Source organism: Mytilus californianus, unplaced genomic scaffold (assembly GCF_021869535.1).
Source record: "Mytilus californianus isolate M0D057914Y unplaced genomic scaffold, xbMytCali1.0.p SCAF_10, whole genome shotgun sequence".
Classification (NCBI taxonomy): Eukaryota; Metazoa; Mollusca; class Bivalvia; order Mytilida; family Mytilidae; genus Mytilus; species Mytilus californianus.
In genome coordinates this window covers 4,378,255-4,392,958 of record NW_026262582.1, presented here as the reverse complement: position 1 = coordinate 4,392,958, position 14,704 = coordinate 4,378,255, and the positions used below count along the sequence as shown (strand labels likewise).

The following is a 14,704-nucleotide window of genomic DNA, read 5'->3' as shown; positions in this document are numbered from 1 at the left end:
GGGAAAAAACCGAAATAAATACACCTTTTATTATGTTTATTCAAGAAAAGCTTATGGTATTTTGGTGAACATCACAAAAGTTTTATACACAAAGTTGTTCCTCATAATACTACCACACTATATTGTAGATAAATAGGTTATATTGTATGAATTACAAGTCTGTAAAATATCCAGAACGGTTGAGGCGAACCCGATCTGTAAAATAAACGAATATATACTAATTAGAGACAAAAAAGCAAATCACTTGAGTAAAATAATATAAATATAACAAAGAATATATTCACGTTACGTAAAGACACTTTTATATATTTTTTCATTAAAGCATCAGTGCTTTTGTCTTCGAAAAAGGTTATGTTTGTTATTTTCATGCACATTCAATATTGAAAATGATTACAAATTAATTTTCATAACAGACATGACTGACACAAGAATTATTTTGAACAGGTTAAATTACGCGTATACTATTAAATGTTTTGGAATAAAATGACAACAACAGTTGCCGTTCTTGTGGTTTTTTTTCTGTTAAATAGTAACCCGCTATACTCAAACTTTCGTTTTCAGTCTTGTATGTTTTAGAGGTTTTATGTACACAATGGCCTGGATGGAGTTTATAGGGTTGCAAATAATTGACGGAAAAAAAAGAATGGAGGAAACTAGGCCATTTTTCGTCTTTCTGGAAAACAAGTTGTTGTTTCTGTAATCATCCAATATAAAATAAGGAGATGTGGTATGATTGCCAATGAGACAACTATCCAACAAAGTCCAAATGAAGCGGATTCATACAATTATATGTCACCGTAAAGTGGTCTTCAACACTTTCAAAACCCTTACCGTTAAGACTGCTATACAAGACTGACGAATGCATAACAGGAGACGCTTACCGTCGACGCTCATGATCTCACTCCTTCACATTTTGCGTTTGATCATGATTTGTATCTTCTTGATCTTCTTGATAAATTTGTGAGATTTCAACAAACTACTTTTACCTCGAATTTACATTGAATTCTAGATCGAGAAAACACGAAACATTGATTTTGTGGAGAATGAGTGTTTGTTAAAATCATGGACTTTAGTGCTGTCCAAACACACTTGTTGAAGACCTGTGATGATCGTATAACTGTTGTGGTTAGTGGGAGGTTTAGGTAGCTCTAAAACTAGGTTTTACCCACCATTTCCTTCGAAAAATGCATGTACCATTTGTCAGTTTTTATAGATTTCCCCTTTTCAATTTACCTTGGAGATTGGTATTTTTGTTATATTATTTCATTGTGTCGTTGCAGAGCTACATCTCGTTTAATTAACAATTTAGATGAGGCCATATGAAAGTCGCCATTTCACCGTCACTATCAAAAATTAGAACACCATACTTGTTATAATTTTATGAAATATGCTATGCAATACAAACCTTTCTTCCGTTTTCGATTGAGGGAGTGTTGACTTGGATAGAGCATTACTGGTTCCCCACCTTCAGTGTAAACAACAACTGGTTTACCAGAAGATGTGCCATAGGCATCAGGCGGCATAGTTTTATTATGCCGCGGTGACCTAGGAGTACTTTGTAACCGAGGAGATCTATGTGCTTGCTGTCTCGGTGTTACAAGTAAATATTCTTCCCCAGTTGTATAATACGCACGAGGACTTTCACCTTTGTTCACAGCTTGAAATGCATGACCTCTTGCATGTTGTTTATTCTGTTGCCTATGTCTTGGCGAAACTTCGCCCCGCATGTGTTGTTGCTGTTCTTTTAACCACCTATCTCTTAAATGCAATCTCCGATCGAGAACCGAACCTTCAATAATACTATCACTTGCATGTCTTCTCAAGCTAGTCTCCCTTGTTTTTTCGATGATTTTTCGAGGACTGTCTTTCTTTTCATATCTAGGTGTCGAAGTTTGAATTCGTACGGCTCTATCTGATTCCGAACGTCTTGGTACTGAGGTTTTGGTTTCACTGATCACTGCACCATTCTGTTGCATCTGCCTGTCCTCAATAATGCTACTCAACCTATTTTCATTTTCCATAGACAATCCATATGTCTTACTGATCTGACCGACAGGCTTGTCTAAAACGGTTTCCGCAAGGGTCACTTCAGCAGCAGAAACTGGTCGATTGTAATCTGGATAACCAGGCCGACTTACATTGATTGAGATGAATGTCCCTTTCTGTACAACACTGTAGATAGAATGGGTAAATTTAGTACAAAAGGAATGTAATATATATTGCATCGCTATTGGCAATATATATAATATATGACAACAAATAATCCTGTATAATTCTGATAAGGGAGCTACCATTTGATTTTTTTATTTTATGTGGGGGGGGGGGGGGGGGGCAATATATGTGCCCACAAATAACATTAAAATATATATTGTTTGGGATATTGCTATTAGCTAATCCTACATATTTGCAATGTTTACCAAAATTACCAGCGATATTCTAAAGTAACAATCAGTTATTATAGGATTGAACGCCTTTTTAAAGGAATTTATTGGTGTATGAACTGGACCAATTCACTCACAAACAAATAAAAGTCCGAAGGACTTTTATGATATGTTTGTGAGTGAATTGGTCCAGTTTATACACCAATAAATTCCTTTAAAAATACGTTTAATACTTATGATTCTTGAAAATTGGAGATAAGGAATTTATTTTTCCCACTCGCAACCTCTTTCATACGCATATTGTATATTTGTGTCATTGGATTGGCCTTGCGCATGAATATATTTTTTTGGTTAACGCAAAAAAATGTACTCCATGAAATTGTTGCTATTAGAAAAAAAACCTACAAAAATATCTTATTATCTATCAAATGAATGTTTTGTGTTTATCATTTAATTTAATGATGAACGCGAAGTGAAAATAAATATTTTTAACGTCGAGCCGGTTTGTGTTATTCTCGCCGCCATCTTGTTTACATTGGTTACAGAAAGTAGTTCGGTCAACGTCGTCTATCGAAAAATAAATAACGTCAAGAGCCACTACCGGAAGTCCTCTCGACCAATCATATAAACGTATTCCCTAATATTCAAACCATATAAGAATTATATTAAAATGATTGCAAACGATTCCAATACTTTGATAAAGACTTGTACTGGATTTATAACCGTTATTTATCATTTCCAAAATATAATTTGTTTGATAAAAATAAATCAATCAAAAGATGGTCGAAATGCATATATGATACTATTTATAAGACACGACAATTTGATTCTTACTTGTGATTGTCCTCTGGTTGAAATCCTTTGTTGTCATATATCTGTTTATCGGTTTCAATAGTTTGCCAAACGGGACTCTCTCGTAGAATAGCTTGTCTGTCTGGTTGATTCTACAAAAATCATACAAATATATTGAATAGATTATTTTCGATTATAATAGACCTTATCGATATTTGGGAATCTGCGACGCTTGATCACTTGAACTACTGACGTCACATAACAATCACTTTTCGTTTGTGGCGTCAGACATTTTTTATTCTGACGTTAAAATTTTACGGGAACCTGTATGATGTCTAGCAATGGCGGACAAATAGCGATAAGGTGTATTGGTTTATCTTAAACTATCGTGACCATGACAATGCCTACTTGTTATATATGTTTACATGGACTTGAATAAAAATATTGAAGTAAGGTTACAGAAATGTATGCAAACTGATTATGAAATTTTGTAAAAAAACAATTACCGAGATGTAAAGAAAACAAGCCACTTGTTGAAAATTTGAAGCCATATATATATATATATATATATATCCAAATGCTATTTAAGCAAAGAATGCCACGGACACTTGTAGGCTTGCAACACTTGTGTAACAAAGAAATATCTGTATTAGATGTTCAAGACCAGATCTTGTCCTGACTTTTAAAGTACACTGTCGCCACGACCTAGTCGACCTCGATTGATTGATTGTTTTTTGCTTAAGGTCCAGTGGCAAATATTTCATGCAAGTTCAGGACGAAGAAGTTGACCTTATGAAAAGTGTATATGGTAATATTTTCCTTTTCGTGACTAATAAAGCGACAATAGTTCATGGATGTTTCGTAAATCGGTTACGCAGAGACAAATCAAGGTAACAAACAGAAACAAAGGGAATAAACTCAAAACGGACCGAGAATGGGTGATCGACAGGTAAAAGAAAGGCGAAGGATACCAAAGGGACATTCAAACTCATAAGTCGAAAAATAAACTTACAACGTCATGGCTAAAAAAGAAAAGACAAACAGACAAACAACAGTACACAAAACAACATAGAAAACAAAAGACTGAGTAACACGAACCCCACCAAAAACTGGGGGTGATCTCATTGTCAATTCTAGATGTAAGTCAAGATATGAGGCAGACTTAACTGTATTTGTTGTATCCATTATCTCAAGTTCGATGGGATAGATGATATTAAGTGAGAGAACATCATCTATATAGCGGAATGTGAAATTAAAGGATACTGCTAACTTCTAAGAAGTTCCTGTATGAAGTCAGCCTCATATGAATAATGGAACAAGTCGGCAAGAAGAGGAGCACAGTTGGTTCCAATGTGAATGCCGATTGTTTCTTGAAAAACACGTCCTCCAAACGTAAAAATATGTAACCGTCTCCTGCTTTCCATGTACCACCCGCCATTCGAATTCCCACTCAGTAAAAACGTAATAATCGGGAAACTGTTTTCACAAATAAATCTTATATCTATAGATTTCATTCAACATAGCTTGATGAAAACGACCGTTGCACCAGCGGAACAGGTACCACTCACCTTCACCAGACAACCATGAATTAAGCCTTTGTCGTGTTGCCCAATGTTTTGTTTTCTGGGTGATATAGCTCATATTTCCATGTTTATTTTTGTAACCAATATTACGGATTGTTCATCGAATTATTGTTATTGATATCACATTGGCTACATTTACTTGCATTTCTATCCTTTCAATTATTAAAGATCCCAATGCTAGTTTGATAGAAACATTTAGTTTTGTTATGAATAAGTCAATCGAAAAAAAGGAATTAGATTTAAACACCGTATGAACTCTTCCTTGGATTGACATTTCTGCTTCGTTAACACCTTGGATTCCGCTATCTCCAGATTTATCAAAATTGGCCTGATAAATGTTGTTCTTCTCTTGAAGATCAATTACAACCATCGGAATATCTGAACAATCGAACCTTTAGCACTGTACTTCAAAGGATGTTCTTGTGGTGTGTAGGTTAAAAACTACTCACTTTTAGTTAAAGGATCTTAACAAATATTTTATATCAGAAATCAATTATTACAGTTGAATAACATTCAAACGAACAATCAGATTGTATTAGATTTCTTTACACAGCAATGGATATTACAAAACATACATAAGCCATACCTAATTGACTGCATGCAGAAAACACGAACATTTTAGATCAAAACATAGTTCATTAAATTTTGTCATTATTGTTTTTTTTATCAGTAACACATGCTTATACTGAACAGAGAATGATACTATGAGTTTCATTTCCGGAAATGAACTACATGTAATATTTAATTAGGCCGTTAGTTTTCTCAATTGAATTGTTTCATATTTTTCATGTCGGGGCCTTTTATAGCCGACTATATGGTATGGATTTTTTTTGTCATTGTTGAAGGCCGTACGGGTGCCTATAATTGCTTACATCCACTTCATTTGAACTTTGGTGGATAGTTGTCTCATTGGCAATCATACCACCTCTCCTTATTTTTATAATGCTCATTTGCAATGCACAAATGTACTTTATAGGCATACCGCCTGCTTATCATGATAACATTTTGATAATTGAACTCAAATAGACGTGTTAAAAAAGTATTTTAAGACATGAAATACAAAGAACGTGTTAGTGATTTTACTTACCAAAATATATTTTATGCCTTAGAAATGACAGAAACAAATCATTGCTAAATAAGAACAACGAAGTGAAGTTTTGCTTTGTATCCTCGAATACCTATTTATCTCAAAGCAAAGGTTGATGATTGATTTAGAACTGGTTACTCATATTCAAATATCGTGTCAAGAGTTAACATTTAAACTTAACACATTAAGCATATTAGGCTATTTGATATCACTTTGGAATCTCTGACAGTTTGGACTCAAATGTTTAGTTTCCGAATTCATACAAATGAAATGATGGTGAAAACGTTCATTAGTTATTGTAATGTTGATACTGTAGAATATTTATGTACTTTATGAAGTTGTATGAAATAAACGTGACGAAGCATAAAAAGTTAGACATTTTCTATATTGATCATAAATTGCTATCTGACATAGTATAACATGTATTTAATTTTTACGATTAATGATTCATGTTTGCTTATTTGAATTTGATAAACTCAGAAATATTCCCATTAGACACATGCTTTTATTTCATATACCTTCTGATAATAACAATTTGCAAGTATGCTCTTTAATTATTATGGATGCCAAAATACATCATGTCTCAATAGTAATGAATACTAAAATTCTTTTAAATGTTTCCGGAAAATTTAGCAGTTTGCCACTCATAAAATGTTTTGGGCATGTAAATATTATCATTAAAAGATATATAAGGTTTGTTGTTATTTTTCTCCTCATTTGAATAATTTCCAGTTATAATCTATTGGAGGAAACAGTAGTCTTTTGTATGAATCATCCAATTACAGAGAGTAACTGAAACATTATTTCACATAGTTAAAGTGCATCTCGTAGTTTTTACTTTTTGAAGGAGCAAGACTCGAACTCTCACCATTATGGCGGAAGACCAACATGATCTGTACATTTATATAAATGAATACCACTTACACGGCATAAGAAAGGATAAGAAATTTCCTTTGTTTGGATGAATACAATTGTTTTGTAAAATGAAGTACACTAATTTTCTTACCCTGAATTCATTAGGAGAAACTATATATAAAAAAACACTCGTTTTCAAAAATGTGTTTTTGTTCTTTCCGTCTCTTATTATTTTTGCACACGTCTCAAGGCAACTGTGTATATATATGAAAGCGAATTTAAATAGTAAAAGGCAACAAAGTATTAATGCATAATCAAAAATCAATTTCTCTCAAGATATACTATGGTGGTTCTATGATGTTTTGTCCTGAAAGCTAATTTATTCTGATTGAGAAAGAGTTGTTTTGCCTTACACATTACACTTCCTTATTTATGCACCCAGCTATCGGGTTTTTTGGCTATGGGCGTTCCTGTTGTAGGTAGGTCCAGATGTGCGATTCGGACGCAAGGGGTTTTTACAGTGTTGTTTTCATTTTGTTTATCGAGAAAGTGTATACTGTATGTACTATGAACTACACAACTTTCTTGTTGACGTCTTTGTCAAATTTGCTATCAACTACAAAAGCTTTTTTGTTTGCGTCTTTGTCAAATTTACTATCAATTACAACAATTATTTTGTTGGCATCTTTGCTAGATTTATTTGTATGGTTATTTAATTTTCTAAGTCAATTGCGTTGTATGTCTGTGATGTATGTTTACACAGTTTTGGCTGCTAGATCTTATTTATTTTCTCATTAACCTATTGTGTCTGTTTGAGTTGCCAATAACACGGAACTATAAACAATCGTCATACAGATGAGAGGTTTAGCTAGCAATAAAACCAGGTTAAACCTACCATTTTCGTCGAAAAATGTCTGTACGAAGTCGTTAATATGACAAGTTGTTTTTCAATCGTTCCTTTGGTTGACAGAGTCGAGCGTTTGATTTTGTCAGTTTTAATAGACTTCCCCTTTTTGAATTTACCTCTGTGTTTTTGTTATATTTTTTGTTCAAAGCTTGCATCATCTGATAAAAAAAATAAACATTATACTTTCTGTGTCTGTCAATATGATTGTTTCAAATCAGGAATATATTGTACATTTACATATTCTTATTCATAAATTCATACCTTTTGTCTGCGTAGTCGTCCACCATTTCTGCGTCTATATTGATCTAGTACCAGAACAATACACAGTAAAAGACAAAGTCCGACCAGAACCGAAATGACCGGTATAACATATTTGTCTACAAAATATATTTATAAATGTAGATACCATTTTACATTAACCGAGTAGTTGATTTAACCTGATCGGTTTTCATCTTACCCGTAAAAGCAAAGTATATACCAGAAGATGTCCGTTAAACTAGTTTGTTTATTTATAACATGATTATTTCTATTGAAAGATTTTCTAATCTACTACAATACATGAAAACAACAAGTTCTAAAACAGAGTAGCAAATATCTCATAATTAATAGAAATGTAACATAATCTACTGTTATGCAATCTCAAGCCAATGATATATTTCGAATTTAAATTACATTCTCAAGCTTAAAATTGATAGACAGCTTGTTGCGAATGTTTTCAAAAGTGTAATTCAATGATATACAAGTTAAATCCCTTTTGAACCTCATGAATGATAATAGCGAATATGGGAATTACAAATAAAATTTCAAAACATAAAATTATCTATATCAAAATTACGTATGTTGTGCCGAAAAGTAATGACTTCAATTGTCTAATTTCAGCAAATTTCAATTGTACGTTCGGACTATATTACAATAACCACTTACTTTTGCTGCAGCTAGAGTTGCGTTGTTCTTGACAAATTAAATACTTATAGAGTGTCTTAAATGTGCATCTAAAGCCATTAAGTGAGACCAATAATAGAAATTTAGAAACCGATTTTGTTTTCTTATTTGGGGATGCGGACCACATTTACTAACGAGACAACAATCCACGTATATCAAATGAAACACACCAATCTATTACAAATATTTAACAAGACTATTAGTATCTCATAGATTACTTTGTATCGTTTACAGATAAATAAGTTGCTTTAATAATATGATGTCTTTTCAAGATATAAAGACTGATATGTCATATACCAAAAATATACCAGAAATATCAACTTATTTGTTTTCGGAACATAACTGTCACAAGGCTTGGTAATCATTTTCTAAGCTCGTACAAAAAGTTGATATTTTCCGACATTGACTTGCTATGTTATATCTATTTGATAGACGAACAGGATTTGTAGAAGTTTCTTTGTGTTTACCTTTGGTATCGGATACAAGAGAAGCAGGTGAAAGGCTTTCTGAAGTTGTCGCAAATTTCGTTGTGGGTTCAGTAAAGGATGCCAACGTTGTAGTTTTTAGGACTGTTGTACTAGTTGATGTTGGAGTGGATGTCGTTGGTGTTGTTGTTGTCGGAGTTGTAGTTGTAGAAGTTGTTGTAGTTGTTTTCGGAACTGTAGTTTTCTGAGTTGTTGTTGTTGTTGAAGATGTAGTCGTCGGCGTTTTGGTGGTCGAAGTTGTAGTCGTCGGTGTTGTGGTCGTCGAAGTTGTAGTCGTCGGTGTTGTGGTGGTCGAAATTTTTGTCGTCGGTGTTGTGGTAGTTGAAGTTGTAGTCGTCGGTGTTGTTGTCATTGTAGTTGGTTTTGTTGTAGTTGTAGCCGGAGTTGTTGTCGTTACATTACGATTTGCTAAATATTGTCTACATGTATGACAACAACCTTGAGGATTAACATAAAACGGGCATAGGTTTTCCATACATCCTTGCCATAGGTCTCCATATAAACAATCTTAAAAGTAGTATAACACATATATAAACTATTCTATATGGCGGTCAAACAAAGTAATATTCAATGAAATTTGATGCGACTGCCATACAAGTGAGAGGTTTAGCTAGCTATAAAACCAGGTTCAATCCACCATTTTCTACATAAGGAAATGCCTGTACCAAGTCAGGAATATGACAGATGTTATCCATTTGTTTGATGTGTTTGAGCTTTTGATTTTGCCATTTGATTAGGGACTTTCCGTTTTGAATTTCCCTCGGAGTTCAGAATTTTTGTGATTTTACTTTTTACTCGATTTGATAGACATTTCATGTGTACAAAGTAAAAAAATATGTTTTCATTGTGAATATCAACATACTTCGAAATAAAAATGCAGAAAGTCCTTTAAACATTCTGAAAAGGCTTTTAATTATTCATGATAACAACCGATGAGAAACTTTTAATTAATTTCAGAATGTCAACAACGTCTATCATATTTACATTTAAGCACATATATCAAGTAAAGCAACCAATGATGGAGTACAAAATGGCATTATTTCTAATCATTTGTTAAGTACTTTGAGCTGCAGATGAAAAAAGGGTGAAATCTAAAAAATAAAAAGCTTGTAAACCACTCCATATATGTATTTGAATGTCCCATCAGGTTCTCTTCAGTGATTGTCTTATGTCATATTATAATTATTTGTTCTTCATTTTTCGGAGAATTTGTTGTTGATGACAGCTATTTGATTGTTTCAGTTTCTAATTATTTTATAGATTCGGTATGATTAAGAACTTGAAATATTAAGATCTGATTCCTTTTCCGTGTTTAGCTTTACTGATACATGTAGCATGTTTGTATTGTTTAATCAGCTATTAAACGTTTGTATTAGGTTTTAGGATTTCAACTATTTTGGTCTCGATCGTCACAGAAAAGACATTAATTGTCGAAATGCACATCTAGTGCAATAAAACTTGGGAACGTTAATGTTATAACACTCTATACAGCTTTTATTGGTCTTTCTAGTCGTTGGGTTGACGAATAAATAGATACCAGGATTGAAATTTTGTACGCAGTAACGCTTCAATAAAAAAAAATAAAAAGGCCAAACAAAGTACGAACATAAAGAGCATTGAGGACCCAAAATTCCCACAAGTTATGCCAAAAACAGCTAAGGTAATCTATTACTGGAGTAGAAACTCCTTAGTATTTCGAAAATTTTAAACAGTTAATTTATAATTATGACCATATCAATGATAATTCATGTCAAAACAAACGCGCCTTTTTTACCAAATTATAAGTTTGATAACTTTATTTAGTTTTCATACGTTTAATTTCATACAATATGATTGATTACTTGTGCATTTTATTACAACTGTCATGCAATTGGGAGGTTAAGCTAGCTATAAAACAAGGTTTAACCCACCATTTCTCCGGAAAATGCATGTACCAAGTAAGGAATACTACAGTTGTTTTTCACTCGTTCCGTTGGATGATAACGTTTGATATTTTCAGTTTTATGGGCTTCTCCTTTTTTTTAATTTACCCTGGAGTTCGGTATTTTTGTTATGCTTTTTTACATAAATTGAATTTCTAGAAATACTTAAATGATTGAAGGCCATATTATTGCAATGATAACCAATGTAGCTGCCTTTTCCATCACAACCAATAAATAAACTGCTGTGTAAGACGAAATAAACTATTAAAAGTACTTGCACTATAAATAATATGAAACCTGAAGACACTAGAATATATAATACAGATTTCAGCCAGAAATAAATAGCTTTGATGCATGATCTGAACCAAAAACCGCATTGAAAAGTAACTTATTTCTGTAGATGTAAGAGCAGTTATGAACACTAAATGCATAAAAAGCACTCTACTTAACATAAGGGGCACGATTTAAACGATATATATTTTGCCCCTGTTAGAGTATTGGCTGTTTAAATAAAAGCTATACAATGCATCACAACACTTTATTTATTTCTGGTTTCATTGAAGCCATGAATATATGTATGACAATAATAGTATGAAAGCAAAATGATAGTCTACGAATTTTGCGAAAAAATTTTCAAGTTGTTTTGCGTGCATTGATGGTCTTTTGGGTGCGAGGAAATACCTGCAACCGACCTATATTTGTTGTTGTAGAGCTTGTTGGAAACATTTGATTGTGACATGTTTCACAACACCATTCAGGATGAACATAATATGGACATAACATTTCCATACAACCTGATGATTTGTCGCCGTATCTACAGTCTACAATTGAGCAAATGCTAGTAAATATAAATTCCGAGGCGGATTGTAAACGCATTAAAATAACGTGTGATACGTAAAGTTTCTTTTAATAAGCATTAAATTAGTAGATTTCCTATTTAATTGAAGTACTCCCAAATTAGTTTTCGTATATTTTCTTAAAATGTAACATAAATGATAAAAAACCAACAAGAATTTGCAACTGCTTGTATCATTGTTGACAATTTAAGGTTGCAACAGCGTACTGTCATTTATTTTTTAAATATCTTTTCTAGGTAAATGACATTATGGGACGTTTATCCAGACTAAAAGACCTTTACATAAACTAACTTGCCCAAAAACGTTTAGTAATGGTTAGGTTCAAAACTTTGACAGTAAAAATGTTCTTTTAAGATCTTATAAATATAATGAGAGTTATTCGATTTCCTCCCTTTTGGAAGACATTTCTGAGTTAGTTCAAAATATCTACAGGACAATTGAATTTCTATATAATTTATAGACTCTTCACCACAAACCAAAAGAATTGATGCACGACTTTGAAAATATTACACAGAATACCTAGGATTCTAAAACGGCAAATAATCATTAAAGAAAATAACACTATGAGCTCCGTGCGATCGGAGAGGTTTTTCTGGCTGTACCTTAATCATGAACGCTGAAACCTATATTTGAAAGCTGGGTATGTAAAAACACAACCTTAAGACCAAATATAATTGAAAGGAAACGAAAAAAAGAAAGATCAGAAAATTATAGGAATGTTGGACACAACTTTAAAATGACATGTTAAATTTATGTGGAGACGTTCTATTCAGATACAAGCTTTCTCCAACTTTACTAAGTTGTAACATACTTTATTCATTTTCATCAGGGTACGTTCATGTGATAAATTTTGGTAAGCATTACTTTATTTACTACTTGTAACAGTGTGAGAATATCAAGCAGGCCAATGACCAAAGAACCGCGTTATAGCTCATCGATTCAGAACCATGATTATAACGAACTTTTGACATTAGATTACCGTAATTAATATAAACATATGTTTTGTAGAGACATGTGAATCATTATTTCCAGCGCCAATTGATAAAGAACCAGTCAATGAATTTTGAAAATAAGGTCTATGCTGGTGAAGGAAACTAGTCATAGAAATTATAATAATTTTTGTTTTGTCTTTATGCTATCAAGTCAAACAAAAACTTTTTACATTGTGTATTGTTAAAATGTTACAAATAGTATCAATTAAGTTTATTGAAATAATGCATTGTAGAATAATTACCATGGATGTTAGTTCTATGTTGCTGACAGAATCGACAGCATTGGTTTTCTAAGGCAGTAGTATAGCAGTCCCTTGGACTTAGTGACGAACAGTCACCAATATCACCAAAAATGCATTCTATAAAGTAAAAATATCAAAGAAATTTCTAAATAGAAACAATTCTGAAATATATTTCGACTTATATCTACGTATTTAGACATCCTTGGCTTTTAAATGTTTATATCTGAGAGTTTATAACAATGGTAAATGCAGAAAAACGCTTTGGACGCATGCCATTTATCCTCACTTGTAAAGAAACTTATACTTTCCTTGGACAATGAAATAAACTGAGTGATTGTCTAGTATAACAATAAGCCTACGGAAACTTGATGAATATTTTAAACGATTTTATCTCTATTGAATAATGTCTCAGTTTCTATGCTCACAGAGGATATTTCAATCCGTTTTCATGCGTTAATAAGAACGACTGAATTCGACACTACAAAATTTTACAAATTGATCGACACCAGGTCTGTAAATTTATCGATTGTGTCCTATTTCTGATTGTGACATTTTGACTGAGCGTGGATTCGTATTACGGACAATAAACGCATTTCATGAGAGTATTACCCTGTTGTCACAATTGGTCTAACACCTTTAGGGGTTCATGCAATTTCCCCAGTTATTGTTAGCTACCTTGATTTGTGTCTTCTTAATCGATATATGAGATTTGAACATCGGTTAACCGCTGTAATGATATTTGATTATTCCGGACGTAGGATGTCCCTTTTTATTGTTCACTTTGTTTTGCTATCCCTTGGATATTTACAAAACGTCAAGGGTTTTTCATCATTAAAGGCTCTACAGTGACCTGTAGTTGTGTACACCCGTCTTAACTATTCGATGGGGGATAGATTGCTCTTTACAAATTATATCCCATCTTCTTATGAATTAAAAAGTTTGGCGACTTGAAAGCTTACCATTATCATTGGTTCTGTGGTTAAGACAGGATTGACAGCAACTGTTGAAAACATTATCGACATAGCACTGCCAAGGTTGACTCTTAATAAAGGAGTCACATGATTCCCCATTGATTGGAGTGAATGGAGTATCGCCAAACATACAACTTTCTACAATGTTTCATGAAATACGAATCAGAATCATACGCATTCAATAGACTGATTATGCATTTAGAAACAGGCTCACAACTATTTTTTGAGAATAAAAAGAATCCAAACAATTTGATCCAAGTTTAAAGTCTAAACAGCTGTTTAAACAAATGTACATCGTTCTGGATTGACAAAAATTTCCAAATTTAAAATTTTTTTTCAAAAGCATTCATTGAAAAACAAGTACAATTATGGATAAATAATTTAATCAATCAATACATTCCTCAAGAAATGCTATAAAAGACAAGTAAATTCAATTCACAATTTGAATCAACTGATTAAACACATAATATCAAAATCGTTTATTATTTTAGACATATCAAAATTTACCCTATATTACACACTAAACTTTTATCTTACCGGTAGTGGATGGAGCTGACAGATCATTTACACAAGAATAACCAGCACACCACTGTCGAATAGAAAATGATTGAAATAATTTACTACACATCTTTATTTATGTATGTGTGTTTGTGTGTGTATTAGTGTGTGTGTTTGTGTGTATTTTATT

At 32.7% G+C, this 14,704-nt stretch overlaps 1 protein-coding gene across 2 annotated transcripts in view; it reads right to left on the bottom strand.

The window, feature by feature from the left end:
* Window positions 1-21: 21 nt before the first annotated feature.
* Window positions 22-14,704, bottom strand: part of LOC127717485 (uncharacterized) — a 42,242-nt gene continuing 27,559 nt past the window's right edge. The window contains exons 14-22 of one of the 2 annotated variants that reach the window (XM_052223152.1): window positions 14,554-14,605; window positions 14,005-14,154; window positions 13,046-13,162; window positions 11,647-11,775; window positions 9,015-9,539; window positions 7,867-7,982; window positions 3,216-3,325; window positions 1,406-2,172; window positions 22-195 (exon numbers count right to left, since the gene is read on the bottom strand). In XM_052223152.1, coding sequence (XP_052079112.1) covers window positions 152-195; window positions 1,406-2,172; window positions 3,216-3,325; window positions 7,867-7,982; window positions 9,015-9,539; window positions 11,647-11,775; window positions 13,046-13,162; window positions 14,005-14,154; window positions 14,554-14,605 — 2,010 coding nt within the window. In that variant the 3' untranslated portion in view covers window positions 22-151. The remainder of the gene's footprint in view (window positions 196-1,405; window positions 2,173-3,215; window positions 3,326-7,866; window positions 7,983-9,014; window positions 9,540-11,646; window positions 11,776-13,045; window positions 13,163-14,004; window positions 14,155-14,553; window positions 14,606-14,704) is intronic. The other variant, XM_052223153.1, reaches the window with a different exon arrangement.